Raw genomic sequence first — 24470 nt, 5'->3', positions numbered from 1 at the left:
CTATCCTTTACCCCTACCTACAGTATACTGCTGTTACTGTCTATTATCTATCCTTTACCCCTACCTACAGTATACTGCTGTTACTGTCTATTATCTATCCTTTACCCCTACCTACAGTATACTGCTGTTACTGTCTATTATCTATCCTTTACCCCTACCTACAGTATACTGCTGTTACTGTCTATTATCTATCCTTTACCCCTACCTACAGTATACTGCTGTTACTGTCTATTATCTATCCTTTACCCCTACCTACAGAATACTGCTGTTACTGTCTATTATCTATCCTTTACCCCTACCTACAGTATACTGCTGTTACTGTCTATTATCTATCCTTTACCCCTACCTACAGTATACTGCTGTTACTGTCTATTATCTATCCTTTACCCCTACCTACAGTATACTGCTGTTACTGTCTATTATCTATCCTTTACCCCTACCTACAGTATACTGCTGTTACTGTCTATTATCTATCCTTTACCCCTACCTACAGTATACTGCTGTTACTGTCTATTATCTATCCTTTACCCCTACCTACAGTATACTGCTGTTACTGTCTATTATCTATCCTTTACCCCTACCTACAGTATACTGCTGTTACTGTCTATTATATATCCTTTACCCCTACCTACAGTATACTGCTGTTACTGTCTATTATCTATCCTTTACCCCTACCTACAGTATACTGCTGCTACTGTCTATTATCTATCCTTTACCCCTACCTACAGTATACTGCTGTTACTGTCTATTATCTATCCTTTACCCCTACCTACAGTATACTGCTGTTACTGTCTATTATCTAACCTTTACCCCTACCTACAGTATACTGCTGTTACTGTCTATTATCTATCCTTTACCCCTACCTACAGTATACTGCTGCTACTGTCTATTATCTATCCTTTACCCCTACCTACAGTATACTGCTGTTACTGTCTATTATCTATCCTTTACCCCTACCTACAGTATACTGCTGTTACTGTCTATTATCTATCCTTTACCCCTACCTACAGTATACTGCTGTTACTGTCTATTATCTATCCTTTACCCCTACCTACAGTATACTGCTGTTACTGTCTATTATCTAACCTTTACCCCTACCTATAGTATACTGCTGTTACTGTCTATTATCTATCCTTTACCCCTACCTACAGTATACTGCTGTTACTGTCTATTATCTATCCTTTACCCCTACCTACAGTATACTGCTGTTACTGTCTATTATCTATCCTTTACCCCTACCTACAGTATACTGCTGTTACTGTCTATTATCTATCCTTTACCCCTACCTATAGTATACTGCTGTTACTGTCTATTATCTATCCTTTACCCCTACCTACAGTATACTGCTGTTACTGTCTATTATCTATCCTTTACCCCTACCTACAGCATACTGCTGTTACTGTCTATTATCTATCCTTTACCCCTACCTACAGTATACTGCTGTTACTGTCTATTATCTATACTTTACCTACAGTATACTGCTGTTACTGTCTATTATCTATCCTTTACCCCTACCTACAGTATACTGCTGTTACTGTCTATTATCTATCCTTTACCCCTACCTACAGTATACTGCTGTTACTGTCTATTATCTATCCTTTACCCCTACCTACAGTATACTGCTGTTACTGTCTATTATCTATCCTTTACCCCTACCTACAGTATACTGCTGTTACTGTCTATTATCTATCCTTTACCCCTACCTACAGTATACTGCTGTTACTGTCTATTATCTATCCTTTACCCCTACCTACAGTATACTGCTGTTACTGTCTATTATCTATCCTTTACCCCTACCTACAGTATACTGTTGTTACTGTCTATTATCTATCCTTTACCCCTACCTACAGTATACTGATGTTACTGTCTATTATCTATCCTTTACCCCTACCTACAGTATACTGCTGTTACTGTCTATTATATATCCTTTACCCCTACCTACAGTATACTGCTGTTACTGTCTATTATCTATCCTTTACCCCTACCTACAGTATACTGCTGTTACTGTCTATTATCTATCCTGTACCCCTACCTACAGTATACTGCTGTTACTGTCTATTATCTATCCTTTACCCCTACCTACAGTATACTGCTGTTACTGTCTATTATCTATCCTTTACCCCTACCTACAGTATACTGCTGTTACTGTCTATTATCTATCCTTTACCCCTACCTACAGTATACTGCTGTTACTGTCTATTATATATCCTTTACCCCTACCTACAGTATACTGCTGTTACTGTCTATTATCTATCCTTTACCCCTACCTACAGTATACTGCTGTTACTGTCTATTATCTATCCTTTACCCCTACCTACAGTATACTGCTGTTACTGTCTATTATCTATCCTTTACCCCTACCTACATTATACTGCTGTTACTGTCTATTATCTATCCTTTACCCCTACCTACAGTATACTGCTGTTACTGTCTATTATCTATCCTTTACCCCTACCTACAGTATACTGCTGTTACTGTCTATTATATATCCTTTACCCCTACCTACAGTATACTGCTGTTACTGTCTATTATCTATCCTTTACCCCTACCTACAGTATACTGCTGCTACTGTCTATTATCTATCCTTTACCCCTACCTACAGTATACTGCTGTTACTGTCTATTATCTATCCTTTACCCCTACCTACAGTATACTGCTGTTACTGTCTATTATCTAACCTTTACCCCTACCTACAGTATACTGCTGTTACTGTCTATTATCTATCCTTTACCCCTACCTACAGTATACTGCTGTTACTGTCTATTATCTATCCTTTACCCCTACCTACAGTATACTGCTGTTACTGTCTATTATATATCCTTTACCCCTACCTACAGTATACTGCTGTTACTGTTTATTATCTATCCTTTACCCCTACCTACAGTATACTGCTGTTACTGTCTATTATCTATCCTGTACCCCTACCTACAGTATACTGCTGTTACTGTCTATTATCTATCCTTTACCCCTACCTACAGTATACTGCTGTTACTGTCTATTATCTATCCTTTACCCCTACCTACAGTATACTGCTGTTACTGTCTATTATCTATCCTTTACCCCTACCTACAGTATACTGCTGTTACTGTCTATTATCTATCCTTTACCCCTACCTACAGTATACTGCTGTTACTGTCTATTATCTATCCTTTACCCCTACCTACAGTATACTGCTGTTACTGTCTATTATCTATCCTTTACCCCTACCTACAGTATACTGCTGTTACTGTCTATTATATATCCTTTACCCCTACCTACAGTATACTGCTGTTACTGTCTATTATCTATCCTTTACCCCTACCTACAGTATACTGCTGCTACTGTCTATTATCTATCCTTTACCCCTACCTACAGTATACTGCTGTTACTGTCTATTATCTATCCTTTACCCCTACCTACAGTATACTGCTGTTACTGTCTATTATCTAACCTTTACCCCTACCTACAGTATACTGCTGTTACTGTCTATTATCTATCCTTTACCCCTACCTACAGTATACTGCTGCTACTGTCTATTATCTATCCTTTACCCCTACCTACAGTATACTGCTGTTACTGTCTATTATCTATCCTTTACCCCTACCTACAGTATACTGCTGTTACTGTCTATTATCTATCCTTTACCCCTACCTACAGTATACTGCTGTTACTGTCTATTATCTATCCTTTACCCCTACCTACAGTATACTGCTGTTACTGTCTATTATCTAACCTTTACCCCTACCTATAGTATACTGCTGTTACTGTCTATTATCTATCCTTTACCCCTACCTACAGTATACTGCTGTTACTGTCTATTATCTATCCTTTACCCCTACCTACAGTATACTGCTGTTACTGTCTATTATCTATCCTTTACCCCTACCTACAGTATACTGCTGTTACTGTCTATTATCTATCCTTTACCCCTACCTATAGTATACTGCTGTTACTGTCTATTATCTATCCTTTACCCCTACCTACAGTATACTGCTGTTACTGTCTATTATCTATCCTTTACCCCTACCTACAGCATACTGCTGTTACTGTCTATTATCTATCCTTTACCCCTACCTACAGTATACTGCTGTTACTGTCTATTATCTATACTTTACCTACAGTATACTGCTGTTACTGTCTATTATCTATCCTTTACCCCTACCTACAGTATACTGCTGTTACTGTCTATTATCTATCCTTTACCCCTACCTACAGTATACTGCTGTTACTGTCTATTATCTATCCTTTACCCCTACCTACAGTATACTGTTGTTACTGTCTATTATCTATCCTTTACCCCTACCTACAGTATACTGATGTTACTGTCTATTATCTATCCTTTACCCCTACCTACAGTATACTGCTGTTACTGTCTATTATATATCCTTTACCCCTACCTACAGTATACTGCTGTTACTGTCTATTATCTATCCTTTACCCCTACCTACAGTATACTGCTGTTACTGTCTATTATCTATCCTGTACCCCTACCTACAGTATACTGCTGTTACTGTCTATTATCTATCCTTTACCCCTACCTACAGTATACTGCTGTTACTGTCTATTATCTATCCTTTACCCCTACCTACAGTATACTGCTGTTACTGTCTATTATCTATCCTTTACCCCTACCTACAGTATACTGCTGTTACTGTCTATTATATATCCTTTACCCCTACCTACAGTATACTGCTGTTACTGTCTATTATCTATCCTTTACCCCTACCTACAGTATACTGCTGTTACTGTCTATTATCTATCCTTTACCCCTACCTACAGTATACTGCTGTTACTGTCTATTATCTATCCTTTACCCCTACCTACATTATACTGCTGTTACTGTCTATTATCTATCCTTTACCCCTACCTACAGTATACTGCTGTTACTGTCTATTATCTATCCTTTACCCCTACCTACAGTATACTGCTGTTACTGTCTATTATATATCCTTTACCCCTACCTACAGTATACTGCTGTTACTGTCTATTATCTATCCTTTACCCCTACCTACAGTATACTGCTGCTACTGTCTATTATCTATCCTTTACCCCTACCTACAGTATACTGCTGTTACTGTCTATTATCTATCCTTTACCCCTACCTACAGTATACTGCTGTTACTGTCTATTATCTAACCTTTACCCCTACCTACAGTATACTGCTGTTACTGTCTATTATCTATCCTTTACCCCTACCTACAGTATACTGCTGTTACTGTCTATTATCTATCCTTTACCCCTACCTACAGTATACTGCTGTTACTGTCTATTATATATCCTTTACCCCTACCTACAGTATACTGCTGTTACTGTCTATTATCTATCCTTTACCCCTACCTACAGTATACTGCTGTTACTGTCTATTATCTATCCTTTACCCCTACCTACAGCATACTGCTGTTACTGTCTATTATCTATCCTTTACCCCTACCTACAGTATACTGCTGTTACTGTCTATTATCTATACTTTACCTACAGTATACTGCTGTTACTGTCTATTATCTATCCTTTACCCCTACCTACAGTATACTGCTGTTACTGTCTATTATCTATCCTTTACCCCTACCTACAGTATACTGCTGTTACTGTCTATTATCTATCCTTTACCCCTACCTACAGTATACTGTTGTTACTGTCTATTATCTATCCTTTACCCCTACCTACAGTATACTGATGTTACTGTCTATTATCTATCCTTTACCCCTACCTACAGTATACTGCTGTTACTGTCTATTATATATCCTTTACCCCTACCTACAGTATACTGCTGTTACTGTCTATTATCTATCCTTTACCCCTACCTACAGTATACTGCTGTTACTGTCTATTATCTATCCTGTACCCCTACCTACAGTATACTGCTGTTACTGTCTATTATCTATCCTTTACCCCTACCTACAGTATACTGCTGTTACTGTCTATTATCTATCCTTTACCCCTACCTACAGTATACTGCTGTTACTGTCTATTATCTATCCTTTACCCCTACCTACAGTATACTGCTGTTACTGTCTATTATATATCCTTTACCCCTACCTACAGTATACTGCTGTTACTGTCTATTATCTATCCTTTACCCCTACCTACAGTATACTGCTGTTACTGTCTATTATCTATCCTTTACCCCTACCTACAGTATACTGCTGTTACTGTCTATTATCTATCCTTTACCCCTACCTACATTATACTGCTGTTACTGTCTATTATCTATCCTTTACCCCTACCTACAGTATACTGCTGTTACTGTCTATTATCTATCCTTTACCCCTACCTACAGTATACTGCTGTTACTGTCTATTATATATCCTTTACCCCTACCTACAGTATACTGCTGTTACTGTCTATTATCTATCCTTTACCCCTACCTACAGTATACTGCTGCTACTGTCTATTATCTATCCTTTACCCCTACCTACAGTATACTGCTGTTACTGTCTATTATCTATCCTTTACCCCTACCTACAGTATACTGCTGTTACTGTCTATTATCTAACCTTTACCCCTACCTACAGTATACTGCTGTTACTGTCTATTATCTATCCTTTACCCCTACCTACAGTATACTGCTGTTACTGTCTATTATCTATCCTTTACCCCTACCTACAGTATACTGCTGTTACTGTCTATTATATATCCTTTACCCCTACCTACAGTATACTGCTGTTACTGTCTATTATCTATCCTTTACCCCTACCTACAGTATACTGCTGTTACTGTCTATTATCTATCCTGTACCCCTACCTACAGTATACTGCTGTTACTGTCTATTATCTATCCTTTACCCCTACCTACAGTATACTGCTGTTACTGTCTATTATCTATCCTTTACCCCTACCTACAGTATACTGCTGTTACTGTCTATTATCTATCCTTTACCCCTACCTACAGTATACTGCTGCTACTGTCTATTATCTATCCTTTACCCCTACCTACAGTATACTGCTGTTACTGTCTATTATCTATCCTTTACCCCTACCTACAGTATACTGCTGTTACTGTCTATTATCTATCCTTTACCCCTACCTACAGTATACTGCTGTTACTGTCTATTATCTATCCTTTACCCCTACCTACAGTATACTGCTGTTACTGTCTATTATCTAACCTTTACCCCTACCTACAGTATACTGCTGTTACTGTCTATTATCTATCCTTTACCCCTACCTACAGTATACTGCTGTTACTGTCTATTATCTATCCTTTACCCCTACCTACAGTATACTGCTGTTACTGTCTATTATCTATCCTTTACCCCTACCTACAGTATACTGTTGTTACTGTCTATTATCTATCCTTTACCCCTACCTACAGTATACTGATGTTACTGTCTATTATCTATCCTTTACCCCTACCTACAGTATACTGCTGTTACTGTCTATTATATATCCTTTACCCCTACCTACAGTATACTGCTGTTACTGTCTATTATCTATCCTTTACCCCTACCTACAGTATACTGCTGTTACTGTCTATTATCTATCCTGTACCCCTACCTACAGTATACTGCTGTTACTGTCTATTATCTATCCTTTACCCCTACCTACAGTATACTGCTGTTACTGTCTATTATCTATCCTTTACCCCTACCTACAGTATACTGCTGTTACTGTCTATTATCTATCCTTTACCCCTACCTACAGTATACTGCTGTTACTGTCTATTATATATCCTTTACCCCTACCTACAGTATACTGCTGTTACTGTCTATTATCTATCCTTTACCCCTACCTACAGTATACTGCTGTTACTGTCTATTATCTATCCTTTACCCCTACCTACAGTATACTGCTGTTACTGTCTATTATCTATCCTTTACCCCTACCTACATTATACTGCTGTTACTGTCTATTATCTATCCTTTACCCCTACCTACAGTATACTGCTGTTACTGTCTATTATCTATCCTTTACCCCTACCTACAGTATACTGCTGTTACTGTCTATTATATATCCTTTACCCCTACCTACAGTATACTGCTGTTACTGTCTATTATCTATCCTTTACCCCTACCTACAGTATACTGCTGCTACTGTCTATTATCTATCCTTTACCCCTACCTACAGTATACTGCTGTTACTGTCTATTATCTATCCTTTACCCCTACCTACAGTATACTGCTGTTACTGTCTATTATCTAACCTTTACCCCTACCTACAGTATACTGCTGTTACTGTCTATTATCTATCCTTTACCCCTACCTACAGTATACTGCTGTTACTGTCTATTATCTATCCTTTACCCCTACCTACAGTATACTGCTGTTACTGTCTATTATATATCCTTTACCCCTACCTACAGTATACTGCTGTTACTGTCTATTATCTATCCTTTACCCCTACCTACAGTATACTGCTGTTACTGTCTATTATCTATCCTGTACCCCTACCTACAGTATACTGCTGTTACTGTCTATTATCTATCCTTTACCCCTACCTACAGTATACTGCTGTTACTGTCTATTATCTATCCTTTACCCCTACCTACAGTATACTGCTGTTACTGTCTATTATCTATCCTTTACCCCTACCTACAGTATACTGCTGTTACTGTCTATTATCTATCCTTTACCCCTACCTACAGTATACTGCTGTTACTGTCTATTATCTAACCTTTACCCCTACCTACAGTATACTGCTGTTACTGTCTATTATCTATCCTTTACCCCTACCTACAGTATACTGCTGTTACTGTCTATTATCTATCCTTTACCCCTACCTACAGTATACTGCTGTTACTGTCTATTATATATCCTTTACCCCTACCTACAGTATACTGCTGTTACTGTCTATTATCTATCCTTTACCCCTACCTACAGTATACTGCTGTTACTGTCTATTATCTATCCTGTACCCCTACCTACAGTATACTGCTGTTACTGTCTATTATCTATCCTTTACCCCTACCTACAGTATACTGCTGTTACTGTCTATTATCTATCCTTTACCCCTACCTACAGTATACTGCTGTTACTGTCTATTATCTATCCTTTACCCCTACCTACAGTATACTGCTGTTACTGTCTATTATATATCCTTTACCCCTACCTACAGTATACTGCTGTTACTGTCTATTATCTATCCTTTACCCCTACCTACAGTATACTGCTGTTACTGTCTATTATCTATCCTGTACCCCTACCTACAGTATACTGCTGTTACTGTCTATTATCTATCCTGTACCCCTATCTTTATCTCTAACTCTGTGTTGATGGAAAAGGGCCCGTAAGGAAGCATTTCACTGTTAGTCTACACTTGTTTACGAAGCATGTGACCAACATGTGATTTGATTTATCTGATGTCTCTAACCTCCGCTGGCGTCGGTGAGCTCAGTGCGTCGTAGGAAACCCAGGTATCCTGTTCTGGCCCAGACCGTCTGCGTGTCTCCAAAGCTCAGCTTGGTGTTGAAGTGATCCGCATGCATAGCATCCTCTCCATACACCGTGTAGTAACCTGTTGCATTGTGGGGGCTGCTCACCCACACCTGATACAATAAGATGGAGAGGTGTTAGCAGAGAGACAGGGGAAGATATATATATATATAAGCGCAGCAAAAAAATAAACGTCTTCTCACTGTCAACTGCGTTTCTATTCAGCAAACTTAACATGTGTGAATATTTGTATGAACATAACAAGATTCAACAACTGAGACATAAACTGAACAAGTTCCACAGACATGTGACTAACAGAAATTGAATAATGTGTCCCTGAACAAAGGGGGGGGGGGGGGGGGTCAAAATCAAAAGTAACAGTCAGTATCTGGTGTGGCCACCAGCTGCATTACGTACTGCAGTGCATCTCCTCCTCATCGACTGCACCAGATGTGCCAGTTCTCGTTGTGAGATGTTACCCCACTCTTCCACCAAGGCACCTGCAAGTTCACTGACATTTCTGGGGGGGAATGGCCCTAGCCCTCACCCTCTGATCCAACAGGTCCCAGACGTGCTCAATAGGCTTGAGATCCGGGCTCTTCGCTGGCCATGGCAGAACACTCACATTCCTGTCTTTAAGGAAATCACTCACAGAACGAGCAGCATGGCTGGTGACATTGTCATGCTGGGGGGGGGGGGGTCATGTCAGGATGAGCCTGCAGGAAGGGTACCACATGAGGGAGGAGGATGTCTTCCCTGTAACGCACAGCGTTGAGATTGCCTGCAATGACAACAAGCTCAGTCTGATGATGCTGTGACACACCGCCCCAGACCATGACGGACCTTCCATCTCGATCCCGCTCCAGAGTACAGGCTTCGGTGTAACACTCATTCCTTCAACGATAAGCGCAAAACCGGCCCCTGGTGAGAGAAAACCGCGACTCGTCAGTGAAGAGCACTTTCTGCCAGTTCTGTCTGGTCCAGCGACGCTGGGTTTGTGCCCATAGGCAACGTTGTTGCCGGTGATGTCTGGGGAGGACCTGCCTTACAACAGGCCTACAAGCCCTCAGTCCAGCCTCTCTCAGCCTATTGCAGACAGTCTGAGTACTGATGGAGGGATTGTGCGTTCCTGGTGTAACTCGGGCAGTTGTTGATGCCACCCTGTACCTGTCCTGCAGGTGTGATGTTCGGATGTACCGATCGTGTGCAGGTGTTATTACCTGTGGTCTGCCACTGGAAGGACGATCAGCTGTCCGTCCTGTCTCCCTGTAGCGCTGTCTTAGGTGTCTCACAGTACGGGCATTGCAATTTATTGCCCTGGCCACATCCGCAGTCCTCACGCCTCCTTGCAGCATGCCTAAGGCACGTTCACGCAGATGAGCTGGGACCCTGGGCATCTTTCTTTTGGTGTTTTTCAGAGTCAGTAGAACGGCCTCTTTAGTGTCCTACGTTTTGTAGGACTGTGACCTTAAATGCCTACCGTCTGTAAGCTGTTAGTGTCTTAATGACCGTTCCACAGGTGCATGTTCATTAATTGTTAATGGTTCATTGAACAAGCATGGGAAACAGTGTTTAAACCCTTTACAATGAAGATCTGTGAAGTTATTTGGATTTTTACGAATTATCTTTGAAATAGTTTATATGTACACTATCATTCAAAAGATTTGTTTAACACTTTTTTGGTTACTACATGATTCCATATGTGTTGTTTCATAGTTTTGATGTCTTCACTATTATTCTACAATGTAGAAAATAGTAACAATAAAGAAAAAACCTTGAATGAGTAGGTGTTTCCAAACTTTTGACTGGTACTGTATTTATCTGTATATGTACACTACCGTTCAAAAGTTTGGGGTCACTTAGAAATGTCCTTGTTTTTGAAAGAAAAGCACATTTTCTTTCCATTAAAATGACATAAAATTGATCAGAAATACAGTGTAGACATTAATGTTGTAAATGACCATTGTAGCTGGAAACGGCAGATTTTTAATGGAACAGAATATCTATAGCCGTACAGAGGCCCATTATCAGCAACCATCACTCCTGTGTTCCAATGGCACATTGTGTTAGCTAATCCAAGTTTATCATTTTAAAAGGATAATTGATCATTAGAAAACCCTTTTGCAATTATGTTAGCACAGCTGAATACCGTTCTGATTAAAGAAGCAATTAAATAGTACCAAAGCTGTCATCAAGGCAAAGGGTGGCTACTTTGAAGAATCTCAAATATAACATCTATTTTGTTTTCATCACTTTTTTTGGTTACTACATGATTCCATATGTGTTATTTCATAGTTTTGATGTCTTCACTATTATTCTACAATGGAGAAAAAAGTAAAAATAAAGAAAAACTCTGGAATGAGTAGATGTGTCCAAAATGTTGACTGGTACTGTATATACTATAGCAAACCTCCAGGGCCATACATAGTCATATAGTAACGGTCATCTGCCTCATAGTAGGACATATAGCCATTTAATATGACCTGTAGTATTTGTCTCACCTCTCCCAGGTGGGAGTCTCCTAGAGGTCCTTTGGTCTCTGTGTTGGCGATGACCACCTTCACCCCAGGCAGGATCTGGTTAACACAACCCAATGTTACTACGGTAACCCTAACCTTCACCCCAGACAGGATCTGGTTAACACAACCCAATGTTACTACGGTAACCCTAACCTTCACCCCAGGCAGGATCTGGGTAACACAACCCAATGTTACTACGGTAACCCTAACCTTCACCCCAGGCAGGATCTGGGTAACACAACCCAATGTTACTACGGTAACCCTAACCTTCACCCCAGGCAGGATCTGGGTAACACAACCCAATGTTACTACGGTAACCCTAACCTTCACCCCAGACAGGATCTGGTTAACACAACCCAATGTTACTACGGTAACCCTAACCTTCACCCCAGGCAGGATCTGGGTAACACAACCCAATGTTACTACGGTAACCCTAACCTTCACCCCAGGCAGGATCTGGGTAACACAACCCAATGTTACTACGGTAACCCTAACCTTCACCCCAGACAGGATCTGGTTAACACAACCCAATGTTACTACGGTAACCCTAACCTTCACCCCAGACAGGATCTGGTTAACACAACCCAATGTTACTACGGTAACCCTAACCTTCACCCCAGGCAGGATCTGGGTAACACAACCCAATGTTACTACGGTAACCCTAACCTTCACCCCAGGCAGGATCTGGGTAACACAACCCAATGTTACTACGGTAACCCTAACCTTCACCCCAGGCAGGATCTGGTTAACACAACCCAATGTTACTACGGTAACCCTAACCTTCACCCCAGGCAGGATCTGGTTAACACAACACAATGTTACTACGGTAACCCTAACCTTCACCCCAGGCAGGATCTGGTTAACACAACCCAATGTTACTACTGTAACCCTAACCTTCACCCCAGGCAGGATCTGGGTAACACAACCCAATGTTACTACGGTAACCCTAACCTTCACCCCAGGCAGGATCTGGGTAACACAACCCAATGTTACTACGGTAACCCTAACCTTCACCCCAGGCAGGATCTGGTTAACACAACCCAATGTTACTACGGTAACCCTAACCTTCACCCCAGGCAGGATCTGGTTAACACAACACAATGTTACTACGGTAACCCTAACCTTCACCCCAGGCAGGATATGGTTAACACAACACATTGTTACTACGGTAACCCTAACCTTCACCCCAGGCAGAATCTGGTTAACACAACCCAATGTTACTACGGTAACCCTAACCTTCACCCCAGGCAGGATCTGGTTAACACAACCCAATGTTACTACGGTAACCCTAACCTTCACCCCAGGCAGGATATGGTTAACACAACCCAATGTTACTACGGTAACCCTAACCTTCACCCCAGGCAGGATATGGTTAACACAACATATTGTTACTATGGTAACCCTAACCTTCACCCCAGGCAGGATCTGGTTAACACAACCCAATGTTACTACGGTAACCCTAACCTTCACCCCAGGCAGGATATGGTTAACACAACCCAATGTTACTATGGTAACCCTAACCTTCACCCCAGGCAGGATATGGTTAACACAACCCAATGTTACTATGGTAACCCTAACCTTCACCCCAGGCAGGATCTGGTTAACACAACACATTGTTACTACGGTAACCCTAACCTTCACCCCAGGCAGGATCTGGTTAACACAACCCAATGTTACTATGGTAACCCTAACCTTCACCCCAGGCAGGATCTGGTTAACACAACCCATTGTTACTACGGTAACCCTAACCTTCACCCCAGACAGGATCTGGTTAACACAACCCAATGTTACTACGGTAACCCTAACCTTCACCCCAGGCAGGATATGGTTAACACAACACAACACATTGTTACTACGGTAACCCTAACCTTCACCCCAGGCAGGATATGGTTAACACAACCCATTGTTACTACGGTAACCCTCACCCCAGGTAGGATATGCTTAACACAACATATTGTTACTACGGTAACCCTCACCCCAGATAGGCTCTGGGTAATGCATCACATTGTTACTACGGTAACCCTCACCCCAGGTAGGATATGCTTAACACAACACATTGTTACTACGGTAACCCTCACCCCAGGTAGGATATGCTTAACACAACACATTGTTACTACGGTAACCCTCACCCCAGGTAGGATATGCTTAACACAACATATTGTTACTACGGTAACCCTCACCCCAGGTAGGATATGCTTAACACAACATATTGTTACTACGGTAACCCTCACCCCAGGTAGGATCTGCTTAACACAACAATCAGATAAAACAGGGCAGACACTAAATATTTCAGTCCAGTATAAGAATCTCTCCATAAGGTCTTACCTTGCCAGACTCCATGAGAGACAGACTGTGTGGAGAGCCTCTCTCTACCATACGAACCCTGGTGATATCACACACACACAACAACTGTTATTAGTCAACCAATAACACATCAGATTACACAACATTAGCCAATCAAATGATTCGTTTTTATAATTCAGGTCTGGTTTATAAAGACCTATATAATATAGTGAGGTAAAGGTGAGGTCAGTGGAATCATACCTTTCATGTCTCAGAGCTCTCATGTCCAGGTAAACTGTGGTAGGGTCTGGTCCTGACATGCCCTACACAGACAGACAGACGTAAACAACACAGGGAGACACAGGAAGCTGGTTCTGACCATGACAGACCTGACGCTTCAGACCCAGTACTGAATGGAGGGAAAGTGTAAGCTGATGATGTCGCTGAGATGGGAGTTATTGACAAAGCAGGGAGACAGACATCAACACAGCCATCTATACAGCCAAGTAAACAACCATCTATACAGCCAAGTAAACAACCATCTATACAGCCAAGTAAACAACCATCTATACAGCCAAGTAAACAACCAAGTAAACAACCATCTATACAGCCAAGTAAACAACCAAATAAACAACCATCTATACAGCCAAGTAAACAACCATCTATACAGCCAAGTAAACAACCCTCTATACAGCCAAGTAAACAACCATCTATACAGCCAAGTAAACAACCAAGTAAACAACCATCGTTACAGCCAAGTAAACAACCCTCTATACAGCCAAGTAAACAACCATCTATACAGCCAAGTAAACAACCCTCTATACAGCCAAGTAAACAACCATCTATACAGCCAAGTAAACAACCACGTAAACAACCATCTATACAGCCAAGTAAACAACCCTCTATACAACCAAGTAAACAACCATCTATACAGCCAAGTAAACAACCATCTATACAGCCAAGTAAACAACCAAGTAAACAACCATCTATACAGCCAAGTAAACAACCATCTATACAGCCAAGTAAACAACCATCTATACAGCCAAGTAAACAACCAAGTAAACAACCATCGTTACAGCCAAGTAAACAACCATCTATACAGCCAAGTAAACAACCACGTAAACAACCATCTATACAGCCAAGTAAACAACCCTCTATACAACCAAGTAAACAACCATCTATACAGCCAAGTAAACAACCCTCTATACAGCCAAGTAAACAACCATCTATACAGCCAAGTAAACAACCATCTATACAGCCAAGTAAACAACCATCTATACAGCCAAGTAAACAACCACGTAAACAACCATCGTTACAGCCAAGTAAACAACCATCTATACAGCTAAGTAAACAACCCTCTATACAGCCAAGTAAACAACCATCTATACAGCCAAGTAAACAACCAAGTAAACAACCATCTATACAGCCAAGTAAACAACCACGTAAACAACCATCTATACAGCCAAGTAAACAACCCTCTATACAGCCAAGTAAACAACCATCTATACAGCCAAGTAAACAACCAAGTAAACAACCATCTATACAGACAAGTAAACAACCATCTATACAGCCAAGTAAACAACCATCTATACAGCCAAGTAAACAACCATCTATACAGCCAAGTAAACAACCCTCTATACAGCCAAGTAAACAACCATGTAAACAACCATCTATACAGCCAAGTAAACAACCATCTATACAGCCAAGTAAACAACCATCTATACAACCAAGTAAACAACCATCTATACAGCCAAGTAAACAACCAAGTAAACAACCATCTATACAGCCAAGTAAACAACCATCTATACAGCCAAGTAAACAACCAAGTAAACAACCATCTATACAGCCAAGTAAACAACCAAGTAAACAACCATCTATACAGCCAAGTAAACAACCATCTATACAGCCAAGTAAACAACCCTCTATACAGCCAAGTAAACAACCATCTATACAGCCAAGTAAACAACCAAGTAAACAACCATCTATACAGCCAAGTAAACAACCCTCTATACAGCCAAGTAAACAACCATCTATACAGCCAAGTAAACAACCAAGTAAACAACCATCTATACAGCCAAGTAAACAACCCTCTATACAGCCAAGTAAACAACCCTCTATACAGCCAAGTAAACAACCATCTATACAGCCAAGTAAACAACCAACTAAACAATCATCTATACAGCCAAGTAAACAACCATCTATACAGCCAAGTAAACAACCATCTATACAGCCAAGTAAACAACCCTCTATACAGCCAAGTAAACAACCATGTAAACAACCATCTATACAGCCAAGTAAACAACCATCTATACAGCCAAGTAAACACCATCTATACAGCCAAGTAAACAACCAAGTAAACAACCATCTATACAGCCAAGTAAACAACCAAGTAAACAACCATCTATACAGCCAAGTAAACAACCATCTATACAGCCAAGTAAACAACCCTCTATACAGCCAAGTAAACAACCATCTATACAGCCAAGTAAACAACCATCTATACAGCCAAGTAAACAACCAAGTAAACAACCATCGTTACAGCCAAGTAAACAACCATCTATACAGCCAAGTAAACAACCAAGTAAACAACCATCTATACAGCCAAGTAAACAACCCTCTATACAGCCAAGTAAACAACCATCTATACAGCCAAGTAAACAACCATCTATACAGCCAAGTAAACAACCATCTATACAGCCAAGTAAACAACCAAGTAAACAACCATCTATACAGCCAAGTAAACAACCATCTATACAACCAAGTAAACAACCATCTATACAGCCAAGTAAACAACCAAGTAAACAACCATCTATACAGCCAAGTAAACAACCATCTATACAGCCAAGTAAACAACCAAGTAAACAACCATCTATACAGCCAAGTAAACAACCATCTATACAGCCAAGTAAACAACCAAGTAAACAACCATCTATACAGCCAAGTAAACAACCATCTATACAGCCAAGTAAACAACCATCTATACAACCAAGTAAACAACCATCTATACAGCCAAGTAAACAACCAAGTAAACAACCATCTATACAGCCAAGTAAACAACCATCTATACAGCCAAGTAAACAACCCTCTATACAGCCAAGTAAACAACCATCTATACAGCCAAGTAAACAACCCTCTATACAGCCAAGTAAACAACCATCTATACAGCCAAGTAAACAACCAAGTAAACAACCATCTATACAGCCAAGTAAACAACCAAGTAAACAACCATCTATACAGCCAAGTAAACAACCCTCTATACAGCCAAGTATACAGCCATCTACACAGCTATCTTATAATTAAGCTTATTTACAACCGGTTCTTCATTTACAACCTGTAGCACAGTCTAGCCCCTGAGACCAGTCTACTCTCCAACAGGAAACAAACCCTTTAAACAACAGAGTCCCGGCTGCATTAGGTAAAACACCAACGAATAGTGGTTTTCATGGCAGTATAGCACCTTTAGAGCTCATACAAAACAACACACAGCAGCCCCCCCCAAAAAACAATCTCCCTGGCATCAAAGGAGGGGAAAAAACAGTAGGCCCTACCTTTCAGCTAGCTAATTAACAAAGGACATAGCTAGCTGGATAACGTCTCCACAAGAACATAGCTAGCCAGATAACGTCTCCACAAGGACATAGCTAGCTAGATAACATCTCCACAAGGACATAGCTAGCTAGATAACGTCTCCACAAGGACATAGCTAGCTGGATAACGTCTCCACAAGGACTTCGCTAGTTGGATAACGGCTCCACAAGGTCATAGCTAGCTGGATAACGTCTCCATAAGGACATAGCTAGCTAGATAACGTCTCCACAAGGACATAGCTAAGGACATAGCTAGCTAGATAACGTCTCCACAAGGACATAGCTAGCTGGATAACGGCTCCACAAGGACATAGCTAGCTGGATAACGGTTCCACAAGGACATAGCTAGCTGGATAACGTCTCCACAAGGACATAGCTAGCTGGATAACGGCTCCACAAGGACATAGCTAGCTGGATAACGGCTCCACAAGGACATAGCTAGCTGGATAACGGCTCCACAAGGACATAGCTAGCTATATAACGGTTCCACAAGGACATAGGTAGCTAGATAACGTCTCCACAAGGACATAGCTAGCTAGATAACGGCTCAACAAGGACATAGCTAGCTAGATAACGGCTCCACAAGGACATAGCTAGCTGGATAACGGCTCCACAAGGACATAGCTAGCTGGATAACGGCTCCACAAGGACATAGCTAGCTGGATAACGGCTCCACAAGGACATAGCTAGCTGGATAACGGCTCCACAAGGACAAAGCTAGCTGGATAACGGCTCCACAAGGACATAGCTAGCTGGATAACGGCTCCACAAGGACATAGCTAGCTGGATAACGGCTCCACAAGGACATAGCTAGCTGGATAACGGCTCCACAAGGACATAGCTAGCTAGATAACGGCTCCACAAGGACATAGCTAGCTAGATAACGGCTCCACAAGGACATAGCTAGCTGGATAACGGCTCCACAAGGACATAGCTAGCTGGATAACGGCTCCACAAGGACATAGCTAGCTGGATAACGGCTCCACAAGGACATAGCTAGCTGGATAACGGCTCCACAAGGACATAGCTAGCTGGATAACGGTTCCACAAGGACATAGCTAGCTGGATAACGTCTCCACAAGGACATAGCTAGCTAGATAACGGCTCCACAAGGACATAGCTAGCTGGATAACGGCTCCACAAGGACATAGCTAGCTGGATAACGGCTCCACAAGGACATAGCTAGCTGGACAACGGCTCCACAAGGACATAGCTAGCTGGATAACGGCTCCACAAGGACATAGCTAGCTGGATAACGGCTCCACAAGGACATAGCTAGCTATATAACGGCTCCACAAGGACATAGCTAGCTATATAACGGTTCCACAAGGACATAGGTAGCTAGATAACGTCTCCACAAGGACATAGCTAGCTAGATAACGGCTCCACAAGGACATAGCTAGCTAGATAACGGCTCCACAAGGACATAGCTAGCTAGATAACGGCTCCACAAGGACATAGCTAGCTGGATAACGGCTCCACAAGGACATAGCTAGCTAGATAACGGCTCCACAAGGACATAGCTAACTGGATAACGGCTCCACAAGGACATAGCTAGCTGGATAACGGCTCCACAAGGACATAGCTAGCTGGATAACGTCTCCACAAGGACATAGCTAGCTGGATAACGGCTCCACAAGGACATAGCTAGCTAGATAACGGCTCCACAAGGACATAGCTAACTGGATAACGGCTCCACAAGGACATAGCTAGCTGGATAACGGCTCCACAAGGACATAGCTAGCTAGATAACGGCTCCACAAGGACATAGCTAGCTAGATAACGGTTCCACAAGGACATAGCTAGCTAGATAACGGCTCCACAAGGACATAGCTAGCTAGATAACGGCTCCACAAGGACATAGCTAGCTGGATAACGGCTCCACAAGGACATAGCTAGCTGGATAACGGTTCCACAAGGACATAGCTAGCTGGATAACGTCTCCACAAGGACATAGCTAGCTAGATAACGGCTCCACAAGGACATAGCTAGCTGGATAACGGCTCCACAAGGACATAGGTAGCTGGATAACGGCTCCACAAGGACATAGCTAGCTGGATAACGGCTCCACAAGGACATAGCTAGCTGGATAACGGCTCCACAAGGACATAGCTAGCTGGTGAACGGCTCCACAAGGACATAGCTAGCTGGATAACGGCTCCACAAGGACATAGCTAGCTGGATAACGGCTCCACAAGGACATAGCTAGCTATATAACGGTTCCACAAGGACATAGGTAGCTAGATAACGTCTCCACAAGGACAAAGCTAGCTGGATAACGGCTCCACAAGGACATAGCTAGCTGGATAACGGCTCCACAAGGACATAGCTAGCTGGATAACGGCTCCACAAGGATATAGCTAGCTGGATAACGGCTCCACAAGGATATAGCTAGCTGGATAACGGCTCCACAAGGACATAGCTAGCTAGATAACGGCTCCACAAGGACATAGCTAGCTAGATAACGGCTCCACAAGGACATAGCTAGCTGGATAACGGCTCCACAAGGACATAGCTAGCTGGATAACGGCTCCACAAGGACATAGCTAGCTGGATAACGGTTCCACAAGGACATAGCTAGCTGGATAACGGCTCCACAAGGACATAGCTAGCTGGATAACGGCTCCACAAGGACATAGCTAGCTGGATAACGTCTCCACAAGGACATAGCTAGCTGGATAACGGCTCCACAAGGACATAGCTAGCTAGATAACGGTTCCACAAGGACATAGCTAGCCGGATACCGGTTCCACAAGGACATAGCTAGCTAGATAACGGTTCCACAAGGAAATAGCTAGCCGGATAACGGTTCCACAAGGACATAGATAGCCGGATAACGGTTCCACAAGGACATAGCTAGCTGGATAACGGTTCCACAAGGACATAGCTAGCTAGATAACGGCTCCACAAGGACATAGCTAGCTAGATAACGGCTCCACAAGGACATAGCTAGCTGGATAACGGCTCCACAAGGACATAGCTAGCTGGATAACGGCTCCACAAGGACATAGCTAGCTGGATAACGGTTCCACAAGGACATAGCTAGCTGGATAACGGTTCCACAAGGACATAGCTAGCTAGATAACGGTTCCACAAGGACATAGCTAGCTAGATAGCGGCTCCACAAGGACATAGCTAGCTGGATAACGGCTCCACAAGGACATAGCTAGCTGGATAACGGCTCCACACGGACATAGCTAGCTAGATAACGGCTCCACAAGGACATAGCTAGCTAGATAACGGCTCCACAAGGACATAGCTAGCTGGATAACGTCTCCACAAGGACATAGCTAGCTGGATAACGGCTCCACAAGGACATAGCTAGCTGGATAACGGCTCCACAAGGACATAGCTAGCTGGATAACGGCTCCACAAGGACATAGCTTGCTGAATAACGGCTCCACAAGGACATAGCTAGCTATATAACGGTTCCACAAGGACATAGGTAGCTAGATAACGTCTCCACAAGGACATAGCTAGCTAGATAACGGCTCCACAAGGACATAGCTAGCTAGATAACGGCTCCACAAGGACATAGCTAGCTGGATAACAGCTCCACAAGGACATAGCTAGCTGGATAACGGCTCCACAAGGACATAGCTAGCTGGATAACGGCTCCACAAGGACATAGCTAGCTGGATAACGGCTCCACAAGGACATAGCTAGCTAGATAACGGCTCCACAAGGACATAGCTAGCAAGATAACGGCTCCACAAGGACATAGCTAGCTGGATAACGGCTCCACAAGGACATAGCTAGCTGGATAACGGCTCCACAAGGACATAGCTAGCTGGATAACGGTTCCACAAGGACATAGCTAGCTGGATAACGTCTCCACAAGGACATAGCTAGCTAGATAACGGCTCCACAAGGACATAGCTAGCTGGATAACGGCTCCACAAGGACATAGGTAGCTGGATAACGGCTCCACAAGGACATAGCTAGCTGGATAACGGCTCCACAAGGACATAGCTAGCTGGATAACGGCTCCACAAGGACATAGCTAGCTGGATAACGGCTCCACAAGGACATAGCTAGCTGGATAACGGCTCCACAAGGACATAGCTAGCTGGATAACGGCTCCACAAGGACATAGCTAGCTGGATAACGGCTCCACAAGGACATAGCTAGCTGGATAACGGTTCCACAAGGACATAGGTAGCTAGATAACGTCTCCACAAGGACATAGCTAGCTGGATAACGGCTCCACAAGGACAAAGCTAGCTGGATAACGGCTCCACAAGGACATAGCTAGCTAGATAACGGTTCCACAAGGACATAGCTAGCTAGATAACGGCTCCACAAGGACATAGCTAACTGGATAACGGCTCCACAAGGACATAGCTAGCTGGATAACGGCTCCACAAGGACATAGCTAACTGGATAACGGCTCCACAAGGACATAGCTAGCTAGATAACGGCTCCACAAGGACATAGCTAGCTGGATAACGGTTCCACAAGGACATAGCTAGCTAGATAACGGCTCCACAAGGACATAGCTAGCTGGATAACGGTTCCACAAGGACATAGCTAGCTAGATAACGGCTCCACAAGGACATAGCTAGCTAGATAACGGCTCCACAAGGACATAGCTAGCTGGATAACGGCTCCACAAGGACATAGCTAGCTGGATAACGGTTCCACAAGGACATAGCTAGCTGGATAACGGCTCCACAAGGACATAGCTTGCTAGATAACGGTTCCACAAGGACATAGCTAGCTGGATAACGGCTCCACAAGGACATAGCTAGCTGGATAACGTCTCCACAAGGACATAGCTAGCTAGATACCGGCTCCACAAGGACATAGCTAGCTGGATAACGTCTCCACAAGGACATAGCTAGCTGGATAACGGCTCCACAAGGACATAGCTAGCTAGATAACGGCTCCACAAGGACATAGCTAACTGGATAACGGCTCCACAAGGACATAGCTAGCTGGATAACGGCTCCACAAGGACATAGCTAGCTAGATAACGGTTCAACAAGGACATAGCTAGCTGGATAACGATTACACAAGGACATAGCTAGCTAGATAACGGTTCCACAAGGACATAGCTAGCTAGATAACGGTTCCACAAGGACATAGCTAGCTGGATAACGGCTCCACAAGGACATAGCTAGCTAGATAACGTCTCCACAAGGACATAGCTTGCTAGATAACGGTTCCACAAGGACATAGCTAGCTGGATAACGGCTCCACAAGGACATAGCTAGCTGGATAACGGCTCCACAAGGACATAGCTAGCTAGATAACGGCTCCACAAGGACATAGCTAGCTGGATAACGGCTCCACAAGGACATAGCTAGCTGGATAACGGTTCCACAAGGACATAGCTAGCTGGATAACGGCTCCACAAGGACATAGCTTGCTAGATAACGGTTCCACAAGGACATAGCTAGCTGGATAACGGCTCCACAAGGACATAGCTAGCTGGATAACGTCTCCACAAGGACATAGCTAGCTAGATACCGGCTCCACAAGGACATAGCTAGCTGGATAACGTCTCCACAAGGACATAGCTAGCTGGATAACGGCTCCACAAGGACATAGCTAGCTAGATAACGGCTCCACAAGGACATAGCTAACTGGATAACGGCTCCACAAGGACATAGCTAGCTGGATAACGGCTCCACAAGGACATAGCTAGCTAGATAACGGTTCAACAAGGACATAGCTAGCTGGATAACGATTACACAAGGACATAGCTAGCTAGATAACGGTTCCACAAGGACATAGCTAGCTAGATAACGGTTCCACAAGGACATAGCTAGCTGGATAACGGCTCCACAAGGACATAGCTAGCTAGATAACGTCTCCACAAGGACATAGCTTGCTAGATAACGGTTCCACAAGGACATAGCTAGCTGGATAACGGCTCCACAAGGACATAGCTAGCTGGATAACGGCTCCACAAGGACATAGCTAGCTGGATAACGTCTCCACAAGGACATAGCTAGCTAGATAACGCCTCAACAAGGACATAGCTAGCTAGATAACATCTCCACAAGGACATAGCTAGCTAGATAACGGCTCCACAAGGACATAGCTAGCTAGATAACGCCTCAACAAGGACATAGCTAGCTAGATAACATCTCCACAAGGACATAGCTAGCTGGATAACGGCTCCACAAGGACATAGCTAGCTAGATAACGGCTCCACAAGGACATAGCTAGCTAGATAACGGCTCCACAAGGACATAGCTAGCTGGATAACGGCTCCACAAGGACATAGCTATTGGATAACGGCTCCACAAGGACAAAGCTAGCTGGATAACGGCTCCACAAGGACATAGCTAGCTAGATAACGGCTCCACAAGGACATAGCTAGCTAGATAACGGCTCCACAAGGACATAGCTAGCTGGATAACGGTTCCACAAGGACATAGCTAGCTAGATAACGGCTCCACAAGGACATAGCTAGCTGGATAACGGCTCCACAAGGACATAGCTAGCTGGATAACGGCTCCACAAGGACATAGCTAGCTGGATAACGGCTCCACAAGGACATAGCTAGCTGGATAACGGCTCCACAAGGACATAGCTAGCTGGATAACGGCTCCACAAGGACATAGCTAGCTGGATAACGGCTCCACAAGGACATAGCTAGCTGGATAACGGCTCCACAAGGACATAGCTAGCTAGATAACGGCTCCACAAGGACATAGCTAGCTGGATAACGGCTCCACAAGGACATAGCTAGCTGGATAACGGTTCCACAAGGACATAGCTAGC

General features: G+C 42.8%; 1 protein-coding gene across 1 annotated transcript in view; it reads right to left on the bottom strand.

Moving 5' to 3' along the window:
* dip2a (disco-interacting protein 2 homolog A) overlaps nucleotides 1-24470 on the bottom strand; it is a 341096-nt gene that overhangs the window by 12062 nt on the left and 304564 nt on the right. Inside the window, exons 32-35 of the mRNA XM_055871968.1 lie at nucleotides 14410-14471; nucleotides 14191-14248; nucleotides 11848-11922; nucleotides 9285-9459 (exon numbers count right to left, since the gene is read on the bottom strand). Coding sequence (XP_055727943.1) covers nucleotides 9285-9459; nucleotides 11848-11922; nucleotides 14191-14248; nucleotides 14410-14471 — 370 coding nt within the window. The remainder of the gene's footprint in view (nucleotides 1-9284; nucleotides 9460-11847; nucleotides 11923-14190; nucleotides 14249-14409; nucleotides 14472-24470) is intronic.

Source organism: Salvelinus fontinalis, chromosome 19 (genome assembly GCF_029448725.1).
Source record: "Salvelinus fontinalis isolate EN_2023a chromosome 19, ASM2944872v1, whole genome shotgun sequence".
NCBI lineage: Eukaryota > Metazoa > Chordata > Actinopteri > Salmoniformes > Salmonidae > Salvelinus > Salvelinus fontinalis.
The sequence above is the reverse complement of the archived record's forward strand: the minus strand, read 5'-3'. Positions and strand labels throughout refer to the sequence as shown.